This window comes from Daktulosphaira vitifoliae, unplaced genomic scaffold (genome assembly GCF_025091365.1).
Source record: "Daktulosphaira vitifoliae isolate Bord-2020 unplaced genomic scaffold, ASM2509136v1 Scaffold_4, whole genome shotgun sequence".
In the NCBI taxonomy this organism is placed as follows: domain Eukaryota; kingdom Metazoa; phylum Arthropoda; class Insecta; order Hemiptera; family Phylloxeridae; genus Daktulosphaira; species Daktulosphaira vitifoliae.
Genome location: NW_026099575.1, coordinates 4,192,874 through 4,206,307, shown reverse-complemented (window position 1 = coordinate 4,206,307; position 13,434 = coordinate 4,192,874). Strand labels below are relative to the sequence as shown.

General features: G+C 24.7%; 2 protein-coding genes across 4 annotated transcripts in view; both read right to left on the bottom strand.

The window, feature by feature from the left end:
- Window positions 1-6,490: 6,490 nt before the first annotated feature.
- LOC126905426 (major facilitator superfamily domain-containing protein 9-like) lies at window positions 6,491-9,425 on the bottom strand. 2 transcript variants are annotated; one of them, XM_050685097.1, is made up of 3 exons: window positions 9,190-9,425; window positions 9,018-9,097; window positions 6,491-7,969 (listed from the first exon to the last, which is right to left on the bottom strand). In XM_050685097.1, exon 3 carries the CDS (start codon window positions 7,950-7,952, stop codon window positions 6,747-6,749), a length of 1,206 nt encoding a protein of 401 aa, XP_050541054.1. In that variant the 5' UTR covers window positions 7,953-7,969; window positions 9,018-9,097; window positions 9,190-9,425; the 3' UTR covers window positions 6,491-6,746. The 2 variants fall into 2 exon arrangements, with proteins under 2 accessions (XP_050541054.1, XP_050541053.1); XM_050685096.1 differs by having other exon boundaries at window positions 6,492-7,969; window positions 9,162-9,425.
- A 940-nt stretch (window positions 9,426-10,365) lies between these two features.
- LOC126905430 (LDLR chaperone boca) overlaps window positions 10,366-13,434 on the bottom strand; it is a 29,684-nt gene continuing 26,615 nt past the window's right edge. The window contains exon 2 of one of the 2 annotated variants that reach the window (XM_050685106.1): window positions 10,366-13,429. In XM_050685106.1, coding sequence (XP_050541063.1) covers window positions 12,203-13,318 — 1,116 coding nt within the window. In that variant the 5' untranslated portion in view covers window positions 13,319-13,429 and the 3' untranslated portion in view covers window positions 10,366-12,202. The remainder of the gene's footprint in view (window positions 13,430-13,434) is intronic. The other variant, XM_050685108.1, reaches the window with a different exon arrangement.

The following is a 13,434-nucleotide window of genomic DNA, read 5'->3' as shown; positions in this document are numbered from 1 at the left end:
ACAAATACAAGTGTACTATTAAATTATTTTCAATATATTAGTCATTAATTGGTTGATATATTGAAAAATAATTCATCAATAAGTTTTCAAACATTACTATATATTATATTTTTAATTCATGAAGCTCGTTTAGCCAATACGTCAATTAATCCCTTTATAGTTTAGTCTTTATAGTTCATAATATATATTTATTTTTTTACATACAATATTACTGAATATTTATTTCATTAGCATATAAAATAACAAATGATTTAATTAAGAAAATTACTGAACGATTACAACTTTCGATCCTATAATACTACGGTTGTTATAACTACTGTATAATTGTTATTGTAATTGTTAAATCGGGAAGTATATGAAACTAGAAAATACTAAAATGTATGTTATTAACTTAATTAATGTAATAAGAGTAATCAAGTGATTAGTTTAAAAAAAAATTAAAACTACATATTAATAATATTTTTATTATAGTTTTAATTTTACTTAATTAGTTAGTCACGAGTGATCAATTTTTATTATATAAAAAAAATTATGTTTCATACAATTAAAAGTGAAAAAACAATCATTGACTTATACCAAAAAAGACTAAAATACAATTAAGTGTAAATAAAATTATAAATATTAATAATTGATAATTGAATCTTATGTGTTATTCTAATTTTTTATTTAATGATAACTGTGAAAACAAATCATAAGTTTCTTCTACAAAATAATCAAAGTATTCACCCATATACTCTGCATAGCTTTCCTTATATTCTACACTAGCCCACTTAAGATCATTGTATTCTTTGATATACGTTTGCTCGCGGGGAATACTGTCTGTATAAATACACGAGGTCTTTGAATAGTTAGAAATATCCTTAAATGAGTCATTTAATGTATTCATCAAATTACTTGCAAAATTATCACCTTCAGGTAATGGCATATTAATTATGGACAAAAGTTTCGAAAAAAATGGGGAAAAATGATATACATGATTATTACCTTCAGGAAACAAACTTATAAAAAAAAGTGCATAATTATAAAGTTTACGTATTAATTCTCTATATTCCTGGATTTTTGTTAGAAGCGAATTCTTTATTTGTAAGGTCATTGTTCTTTCTTGTGTATTTATTTCTTCATCATAGATCGTTTTATAACCACTTGTCATGTATGACAAAAATCGATTACACGACTTAATTTGTTCCCAATACTTACATTTTACGAATTTAAAAATTAAGTCTAATTTTTTTTCATAATTACTTGAATTATTAAAAATGTTATTAACTGTGAAAATTTTCCTGTTTTTGATATTTCCATATTTAACATATACACTCTTGAATTGATTCCATATATTCACATTCACAAGTATTTCATTAAGAAATTTAATTTTTTCATTTTGGCTTAATTTGGTTAACACAAAATTTGATGATAGTGATTGAATTAAAATAACGATTAACACAAAACAACAGTTTAGAAAATTCATAGTTAACAAAATATAAAGTTTAAATAAATAGTATAAATTAAAACCAATGAACACTAACACACAAAACTTATGCTGAGATCTATATATAGTGGAATGCCATTTTTTAATTATCTTTAGTTATTTGCTTAAACTTTAAAAACAATAATTTTAAAATACATTTTTTATAACATAAATCATGCCGATACATTAATATGTTAAACATAGATAATATAGATATAGTTATTTATAAAGACTAAATTTGTTTGATTCATTCATTTTTCAAATAGTTTCAAGTTAAAAAAAAACCCAGCACAGTGGGGTCGCGGCATAGTGGGGACGTTGCATAGTTGGGTCCAGTATAGATTTAATCTGACAGTGATTAAAATCACTATCATAAGAAACGCTTCGATGCAAATCTGTAGATAGTGTTTAATTCTAAGAAATTGGTGGATAATTACAAAAGCTACATGATCTGCTAGTTCCTTATTAATACCCTGATTAAGATAAAGTATGTCGAATGAAAAAGGGATTATTAAAAAATATTATTTCTCATAAAAAAATTGTGTTGATTCATACACTTTTCAATGAGTTATAGCATTATAAAGTTAAAAATGTAACCAACCCAACCCAACATCAACTCCTATTTCCTTAATTATATCCAGATTAGTAATTATTTTAATTATATATTATATAATTTTTATAATTAATTATTTTCAAATTATTATTGATTTTTAATATGTTAAAAGTAATCATTTTGAACCTACTTCTTTTTGTTCTTTAAAGTGAAAGTTTTAATAAAAAAAAAATGAATTTATTACCATAACTTTTAACTCAACTTGCAAGTTTGAAATAAATATTATTAAATAGAAAAAAATGAAATTGGTAGATTATTTCAAAAACAACAATAACACTTATTCCCTTAATTTTACCCCGATTTATAACTATAATATATGAATACATAATAATTACAGTAATTAAATTGAGTATGAAAGTGGTATTCAATAATATAATATTGTAATTTTTACGGAGATATTATAAAAATAAAAAGGAGTTGTATATTCATATACTTTTAATGCGTATACAAATTTAAAGGAATTTATGCAATACTTTTTAATAAAAAAATTTTGTTACTTATGAATAAATACACTAAACAAAAGGAACTTTCATCAGAAAAAAAATATACTTTTCTAAATAAACTTTTCGTGATGTTTTCAAATGTGCAATTAAACTTTTTCTATTACTTCTAAGTTTTAATATTATTACTTATTATTAAAAAATAAGTATTTACATATAAAAAAAAATAATTAAGAACAAAAAAAATTGTATTAAATTAATACTGATTTTGATTTTTAATATGTTAAAGGTAATCATTTTGAACCTATTTTTTATTGTCTTTTAAAGTGAAAGTTTTAATGAAAAATACCTTCTCAGCTTCGCATCGAAGCTAAATATAGTTTATAACTCCATAACTTATAGTTCAACTTGCAAGTTTGAAATTGACATTATTAAATTGAAAAAAATGAAATTTTTAAGATTAATATGCAATCTGGAAATTTTATAATTACTAATTACAGTACATTTGTCAGAAAAATTCGANATTTATAATTACTATTTACAGTACATTTATCAGAAAAATTCGATTTTTTTGCATTTTTATCGTAATAGATAACTGAAATAGAAAGAATAGTAATCATATCCTAATAACTTTTGGTGTTTAAAAAAANTAGTAATCATTTCCTAATAACTTTTGGTGTTTAAAAAGATTCTGCAATTGAAATATTCAGAACTTAATTAATTTTAATTAAAAATTTCATTTTTTTCAATTTAATAATGTCAATTTCAAACTTGCAAGTTGAACTATAAGTTATGGTAACANCGATTTACTCAATTGAGCGTATTATAAAATATAATTATTATTGTAAAAATCCATTGTTAAATTCAGGTGAAACTAAAAATCATTTTTTTTTTAAATTTATGATTTATATAGCAACATATTACAAAAAAATTTGGCATATTATAGACTGGTAGTAGCACACAGAAATAGAGTTAAAAAATTAATAAATTATAAAGTAAAATTATTTACTTTTGTAGTTGAATACTTTTATCATATCAAATTTAATTCGACAATAAATAATTTAAGAATATTAAAAATTAATGATTTTAATTGTTTGTATGGACAAATCTAGTTAAGCTACTTTTTATTTGAATAAGGAATATTTTTTTGATTTTTAAGAGTAATAACTTAAACTAATCATTAACTTAAATATCATAAACTTAAATGAATCATTTGACGTATCGTTGAAAAAAGTAGGTCTAGTGAGGGTTGGCAAAATATATCGTATCCACAAAAAGAACCACATAGTAAAATAATATTAACATGAATATAAATTTCTTCTCACGAGGAGAAACTCTAGTGATAAGATCCTTTATATTTATTGAAATTATTGAATCTAAATGAGATAAATATCAAATGATTTGACAATTCTATTCTAACTAAAAAAAAATGCAAATTTTTAGAAGCCACAGACGGATTTGAACCTCGTACCATAAGCGTGGAAAACACAGTTGTTATCCCTTCGGCAACTGTTCGTTGCTTTTGTTGCATGATAAATTTGTTTATTTAAGCTAACTCAAATTTAAAAATTACTTTTTCGACTTTAAAAAAGTAAAAAAATTTTAATAAGTATAATTTCATATTCTTATGAACTTTATTCTNAAGTATAATTTCATATGTCTTATGAACTTTATTCTATGTCAATGACATTATATAATATTCATAAAAGTCAGTTTATTCCCCTAATAAGATATTTTAAAATAAAATAAAATACAAAACCCAGAATTTGAATAAAAAAAGTAGCATATTTTTGAATACGGTAGCCTTTTGCGCATAGAAGATAGGTCGTCGGGACAAATTTTTTTTTTTCATTTAGTAGTACATAAAATAATCTTTAATTTGATATATGTTTAAAGGACGCAGTATTTCCGGAACATTTTCAAAAATTAAGTTGAAAAAGTTAGTTTTTGTAAAAAAGTTGCAATTTTAAATCCCCCCCCATGAGCAGGTTAAGTGTTAAATTTTCAAAAAAATTATATCANGTGAGCAGAATAAGTGTTAGATTTTCAATAAAAAAATGATATCAAATGAAAGGAAATTACCTAAGGTTTCAATATAAAGAAATATTATTTTGATTAGTTAATATTTGAAAAAGTTAAGGGAGTTTTAAGTACAAAAAACATTCCGATAGAAGGTGATTTTTATCGTACACATTACATTTTTTTTTTAATTTCGACAGCCATTTGCACATAGAAGATAACGTGTCGGAACAAATTTTTTTTTTTCATTTTATAGTACATAAAAAAAGCTTTAATTTGATATATGTTTAAAGGACGCAGTATTTCCGGAACATTTTCAAAAATTAAGTTGAAAAAGTTAGTTTTTGTAAAAAAGTTGCAATTTTAAATCCCCCCCCATGAGCAGGTTAAGTGTTAAATTTTCAAAAAANGTTTTGAACGCCCCCTATATATGGGGAAATTGTCCAATTTTAATAAAAAGTATGTCAAATGAAAGATGTACTTATAATGTATTTAGAAAAAAAAAACTTTTGTTGATACATACATTTTTCGAAAAATTATAGCATTTTTAAGTTGAAAATTAAAAATCGAAAATTTTAACACAAAAATAGTGTTTTTTTAACTACGGCAACCGTTTACTGTTTACATGCAGAAGATAAAGTGTCGGGACAAATTTTTTTTTTTCATTTTATAGTACATAAAATAAGCTTCAATTTGATATATGTTTAAAGGACGCAGTATTTCCGGAACATTTTCAAAAATTAAGTTGAAAAAGTTAGTTTTTGTAAAAAAGTTGCAATTTTAAATCCCCCCCCATGAGCAGGTTAAGTGTTAAATTTTCAAAAAAATTATATCAAATGAAAGGAAAATATCTAAGGTTTTAGTTTAAAAAAAAATTATGTTGATTTGTTGATTTTTGAAAAAGTTATGGAAGTTTTAAGAAAAAAAAGTGAAAAAAATGACAAAATTTGTCGATTTTTAAATTTGTAATTTTTTTGGATATTTCCCCCATTTGCGGGGAACGAGGGAAAATTTTTAAATTTTTAAGGGTAATGTCTTCAACTAGATACAATTTGTGATCTTTTGACGTATTGTTAAAGAAATCGGTCCAGTGAGAGCTGAGAAAAAGTAGTGACAGACACAAAAAAAAAAATAAACACATCATGGTAAAATTAATACCTTCTCAGCTTCGCATCGAAACTAAAAGTCGAAAATTACTCATTATAAAAATGGAATTTTCTGGAGAATTCCCCATTTACAAGGAACGTGTAAAATTTTTTTGATTTTTAAGGGTAGTGCCTTTGATTAGATACGATTTTTGATAATTTGTCGTACTGTTTTTCAATATCTTTCCAGCAAGAGCTAAGAAGTTGACTTTTTACCATTATCGCGACCACTACTTTTGTCTTATAATTAACTTAACTTTTCTACCACGTATATAGTGCGTGCGTGTGTCGCCATCAGCTCTCTGTTGAATTATATCATCTCTTGGTGTCCAGCAGGTTGTATTATCAATTAAATATTTCAATCACTTAATAAATATTTATTTATATCGTTGTTAACCAAGAGTGTTATATACACAGTGTTCAGTAAGTAAGGAAACAGGTCAATTGTTACAAACAATGAGAACAATAGAAACCCGTTTCCTGACTTACTGAACACCCTGTATATATTGTAGTGCGACCCTTGGTAGTTCATCTAAGGGAATATAAATTGAATAGGAAACCACAGTACCTAAGGTAGATATAGCCTAACTAGCTATCCGCCGTTAGTCCCTTAGAATACTGTTGACGGGCATTTAGGCTCAACCCCTAAATAGCGACGTAACAATTGACACAAAAAAATTTGTGTTATAGACACAAAAAATAAATAAATAAACACAGTGATTTTAATAGTTTCTAACTTAGCATGGAAGCTATAGTATTTAATTTTATAAAATCACAATTTGCTTTTAATGGTAACTTAATTTCATTAATTTAAAATAGTAATCTTTTCAAAGTCATAAATTTAAATTCCTTAAAATTAACATAAACATATATAATATTTTAATATAAAATTTAACTACTATTAAATAACAATAATAACTTACACTTAAACTAATAGCATCATATTTCAAATTGAAACCCAGTACATAATTTTAAATATTAAAAATTAGAATATTATTTAAATATTTGAAATTTATACAACATAAATAGTCAATTTTTAAATATTATTGGTTTTAATGTTAGTATCAATCATTTTTAGATTTTTTAGAAAGCATTTTTGATAAAAATGCACCAGCAAATGCAAATATAGCAGACAAAATAAAACCAGAACTACTACCAAAAATATCCATTGTTAATCCACATAACAATGGTGATATAAATCTTGATATTGCAGTAACACTAGCTCCTGCGCCAGCAATTAGTCCTCTATGATCAACTGAACTAATTTCATATAATATTTCATTGTTATATCCCCTAAGCAATGTACTAGAAATAGTGATTGGTATGAGTGCTAAAGTAAATATAGTTACAGTAGGAGATAATGCTAGAGTGCAAAATCCAGTTCCAAGTAAAAAAAAAGAATAATAACACTTAGAAAATGGGTTTTTGAACATAAATAAATGTTCAATACTACCAGCTGAAAACCCAGTAATTCCCCCAGTAAATCCTTGAATAGCTCCTGTATACCCAGCTTCACTTGGTGATAAACTAAACTTTTCTTTTATTGCTAAGCTAACAGAGTTGTAATATGCAAACATTGAGGCTGCGCCTAACATTTTCAAAGAAAACGCAGGCCAACATTCCTTCCAATCAACTTCCAATAGATCATTAAATGGAGATGAATTTTTTATATTTTTATTTAAAGTTTTTGGATTTAATATAACTAATGTATTAGGAACTGTCAGCCATATAACTAGGACATTAAGTAAAAAAACAATAGCAGTACAGCAAGCTAAAATATAAAATCCTTCATTTTTTTCCATAAGATGACCACCAACAATTGGACCAATAATGAACGATAATGCAGCAAAGCCATTCATACAACCATATGCTGCTGTTTGTTGCTCTGGTGGTACAATATCATTAATTAAAATTTTACATAAAAGTTGAGTGTGTTTTACACACCCTTGAATAAGACGGACTACAGCTATAAGAACAAAAGATTTTATAATACCTAAAACAAAGTATGCCAGTGCACAAATACTTAAAGTTAAAAGAAGTATATTTTTACGACCATATTTATCACTAAGAGCACCAATAAAAGTGCCAGATAAAAATTGAAGAGCTGAATAAGTAGAACTTAAAAGTGCTACTTGAAAATGACTAGCTCCGATACTTCTCAAATGTGTTCCCAGTACTGGAATGATTAAACTAATACCAACTAAATCCAAAAATACTATGATATAAATGTATGAATATTTTAAATTTTCAGGAAAATTTTGTTTATACATGTTTTTTTTTCATTACACTGTAAAAAAAAAAAAAAAAAATTAGGATATTATCATGAACAACAATAATATTGTGTCAATGTTAAGTTAAACATCTTTTATAATATAATTAAGTTGTCAAATATATAAAAAATTAGTTAAATAATATTTGAAGAAATGTTTAGTTTCAATGCAAAGCTAATATTTTTTTTTACCTAAATTCTAGATAATATTTTTAGGTTTAATTTTTAATTTTCTTTTACTCACAGATATACTGAACTCAAAAAGATTATATATAGGGTTTTATAGGCTATTATAAAGTTGGTTTCAGTTATGTCAAGTACATTGGTAATAAACAGATGTTTATTTTTCTTAACATTAAAAAATGTATATTAGAAATTTAATTATGGGAGGTATAAAGGGGACAACTTTCTCCATAAAAACAAAAAAATTTCTAGTAAAAGGGAATAATATTCAGTGTTTCATAAAAAATTATCATTAATATATTATACCAAAAATATTTCATCATGAAGTAGGCCTACCAAATTAGCACCGGTCATATAAAATATTTTTAATAGAGAGCAATGGTTCAGATACTATAATAACACAATTAACAAATGGGAAAGATATTTAAATTAACATTGGCTCTTAAAAATGTATGTCAGTCAGATTAGATTATTAAAACAATGGTTTATAGAGAGGAGTTTTCTTGTTTTTAAACATTGTATATCATTGTTCAATTGATAAACCATTTATAATAAAATGGTCCGCACTTTATTTACAAGATGTACGTTGAATAAATTTAAACATGTACTTAAAAAAACTTAAAAATAAGAAAAATCTCTGGTTTCTAACATTACTGGTATTTTTTAAGATATAGTTGACCATTTTTAATTCAGCCTAAAGATTCTGTTTTGTTTAGCCTGTGCTGAAGTACTTATTTTAGATAAGCAGTTTTAAATATTTTAGATTCTGTAGATAATGATAAAATTTTTAATTTTTAGAATAAGAAATGAACTATTAGCAAAAACTAATACAAAATGTGAAGACTTAAACTATAATTATAGATCATAAGATGTATGAACTTACCATTTATGTAATCTACTATATTGAATTAAAATAAATTAACTGAAATATATTTCATTCATATATTTTTTATACAATGTGTCCTAAAAATAAGAAGCATAGTTTGTATAGTAACAATAGTTTATAAGTTAAATAAATATTAATTACATATAATTTTTAAATACAGTATCAATACTTTTTGTCGAGTTTCAACTAATGTACACAGCAAAAATTAATTTGAATGTATAAAAACAAATGAATAATACCATCCATAATTATCAATTTTGCAATTTTTATTATAATTTTATTGAAATTTAATTACTAAAGGTTTTAACTGGTTCATTAATGTTATTTACACAAATAATTATTAGTATCCATAATTTTATACACGATCAGAAATCAAACGTACAGCGAATATACAATAGTTTAACTAAAAAATGTTACTTAAAACCATAGATATCGATTATTGAGTAAATTGAGCTTATCATATTCTTAACACAAACTATTCTGTGGTTCAAGTTACACATATTCTGTTTAAAATCGTTTTAATTATCAATATTTTAAGTTGGCATCACTGAATCATTTTCTAAAAGATATCAACATACACTTTTATAACATCAATGGCGGAAACGTATATTATACGTTATTGTAGGCTTATTTTCATATCAATAACTAAAATACGTATATTTATTGGGAAAAAAATACATTTAGAATGAGTACCATTTGAAATGTTAATGATTATACAATCATCAACTTACAAACCACCATAGTTTTTTCTGAATGTATTTTTTGACCTTGTACAGTAAATTAAGAAAATACTGTAATTATTATAGTCAATATACTTGGATTGTACTTAACTAGATTTATAATTATTAATCTAATTAAATGTAAAACCACAGACAGCAGAGTTATTCATTATCATGGCCCACTTCATTAATCCATTAATAGAAAATTATTTTATTGGTTTCTTTTAATTAAATATTTTTCTAAATTTATCAATCATGATATATTTTTTATGTTCATCCCTTATACTGAATAAAAACATATATAATCTACTAGTTAAGAAAATGATTCGTCTATAACAACTATTGGACCTGTATTTCAGAAGTTATTCATAAGAGGGAGGAAAAAAACACCCAGGAAATATCTAGTTTTAAAATTAGTAGCACTCACTCTTCACTTACAGTAATTCAATAAAATGTTATTAATTTCCAAAATGCTGACACAAAATTTGTATTCGACTATCAGACTAGTCATTTCGTTGTTTACATCATTTTCTATTTTATTTGTGATGAACTGGGTGTTCTAAGTCCAAGTTCAATCACACAGATAAATGTTGTCAGAAAGAGTCAAAATAATAACAATCATAATGTAACATTTACCGATTGAACACTGACCACCGAGTCAGTGATCAGGTACCTTTTTATTAGGAATAATTAACAATTAATGATATAATTAACAATATTACACTTTCTAATAATTATAATGTTTCTTACTTTCTAGATATTAATAATAAAAATTCCTTAAAACTAATATTTACATAATAATTATGAGTTCATGACATATTAACTAGTTAAGTGAGTATTATTTCCACTTCAAAAATTAAGAATAAATCGACACCCTAATAAAGTATAAACGATGAATATAACAAAATTATAAAAACTATTTTTATTTTTTCAATTAAGTGAATCATGCTAAATGAATCACAATGTATATAAAAGTTATATACATTAAAGTTATAAAGTTATTATACAGTGATTTTTTCATTGATTAACTATGCATTACAAACTATTTTTGAAAATATAAGAATTATCTTTTTTTTCTTTATGAAATATTATGTTTCTACCTTGAACTGCTCAGTGAGTAAAATTACAATTTTATGATCATCCCTTATGCTTTAAATCAGTATCAACTTTCAATTTTCAAATGTTAACCCTATTTTTTTTTATATATAATCAAATTAGATAGGACAATTTTTTTTTATTTTGTTTAATTATCAGCGAGCTATGATTCATTAAATTTTAGGGAACTGAGTCACACGAGAGTCCAAAACAAGCAGCATGCTATTTTGTAATACTACATCAACATTAGTTATAAATGTTTTACTTAACAGTAAATCAAACGATAACACTAAATTTTAATTTAAACAATAATTAAAAAAAGTACAAAAGCAACATTTTTGTTTTTTAGATCTAAGCAATTCAACTCAACCTGTTACAAAATTATTATCACTTTTCTAGGATCGCTAAATGAATTCGTAAAATTAACTTTACATCATAACGTCTATATGCAATTAATGACACCTTTCATAATTTAACTATAAGTTGTTTTACGTCGATGTTTTTTAAATCGTGAAATTATGCGTTCAAATTCATATACTGTAGATGTTATCAATTCGATTTTCATTAAATATAATATTTATCCGAAGTCACAAATATAACGTTCATTTACAATTAAATAATATTTATCATAGAAGGGTTTACTTGGATAATCTCATAACAGTTAAATAAGTATATCAATAAAAAACTGTGTCAATACTATCAATTATAGATATATATTGACCGAACTAACTTCCTTGGATCTTCTCAAAAATAACACAAAATTCCAAAAAAATAATTTTGTTTTTACTTAAAAAGATTAGTAAATATATAGGCAAATAATCTATTGAAAAATAAGTCGAATTTCAGTAAAATATAATGTTGAAAACAAAAAAGCGATTGTCAAAGGTCTTTACGTCGATTCCTTGTTCTGTAAAATTTAGTTTTTGTGACTTAGTACGTTAATATGTCATCGCTTTAATTATTTACATTAATATGACTATAATAATTATAGACCTTTTATTCATAAACCATAAATTCCTATTTTTGAGACCTGGGGGTATATAGCATACATTTACAATTATTTAACAATTAACAGAAACCCTAAAATAAAACAGTTATGCATTGTTTACATTAAAATAAAAACACTCACTTCAGTGTATACTCTAAAATTAAAAATAAGGTTTTAGTAAAAAAATGTAATATTAGCTAAATACCATAAAAATATATTTAAAATAAGTAGATAACATTAAAAATAAAAGCTTAACCAAAACAATTTTTTAAAGTTTTTTTTTGTATTTTTTATTTCTTTTACCGTTAAATATTTTAACTATTACAGCATTAGACATAGCAGTTAATGATGCTAATAAGTAAACACCTTGAGCTCCATATTTATCCATAGTAATACCTATTACCATTGGAGTAATACAGCGCGATATGGCAGAAATGCTGGCCATAGCNTATTACCATTGGAGTAATACAGCGTGATATGGCAGAAATGCTGGCCATAGCACCTTCCATTGATCCTCGATTATTTTCATTACTTTGTTCATATAATAATTGATTTAAAAACACATCAGATAGAGTCCCTCCTATACCTATTGGAATTGTGAAAATTAAGTAATATAATAGATTTGGTTGGAATGATAGGCCTAAATGTCCAAATGATATTAACAAAAAACTGAAACAACATTTATTGAAAATACTATACAATTTAAATATAGATGCTATTTTTGCTGAAAAAAATCCAGTGCCTACACCAACTGAACTACTAAAAGCAATAGTATATCCAATTTGAGATGGACTAAGTTTATAATTTTCACTTAGAACCATACTAAATGATATCATTAAGGTTAAAAATAATGCCATACATGTAAATTTCATAAATAATATGGGCCAATAAACAGTAAAATTTAGTTCTTTCAATTGACTGAAGATACCTTTTTTGGCATTACCGTTTTTAATTTTTTTATTGGGCACACATAAAATAATAACACTCAAATTCAAAATACATAATAAACTAGTAAGACAGGTTACATAGAAAAATCCATTTGGTTTTTCTGATAAACTTCCTCCAATAATTGGGGAGATCATCATTGCTATGGAGAAAAAACCATTCATTTTTCCGTGAACACTAATTAAATGCTCTTTAGGAATATTATCCCCGACTAATGACCTTCCTAGCATTATTGTGTGACTCAAACCACCTAATACTAGCCGAACTACAGATAATGATAAAAATGTGTAACAATAACCCATCAAAAAATAACATATTACATTTATTAACATTGATAATGTGATAACTTTTTTTCGACCGTAGCGATCACTAAGTGTTCCTACTATAGGACTTGTCATTATTTGCATTCCTGAAAATAAAGATTCTAGTGAATTTACTTGAAAGTGAGAAGCCCCAAACTGCCTGAGACGAACACCTAAACTAGACATAATTAAACCTAGACCTGCTATGTCTAAAAATCCAATAACAAATATATAAAAGTATTCAAACATTTTTTAGTAAAAAAAAAAAAATGTAAACAAAATAGAATTTTAATAATGATAAATTAAATTAAAAGTAGATTTTGAAAGTTACAATTCTACTTTATCAACGTTTCCTTTCACCTGAA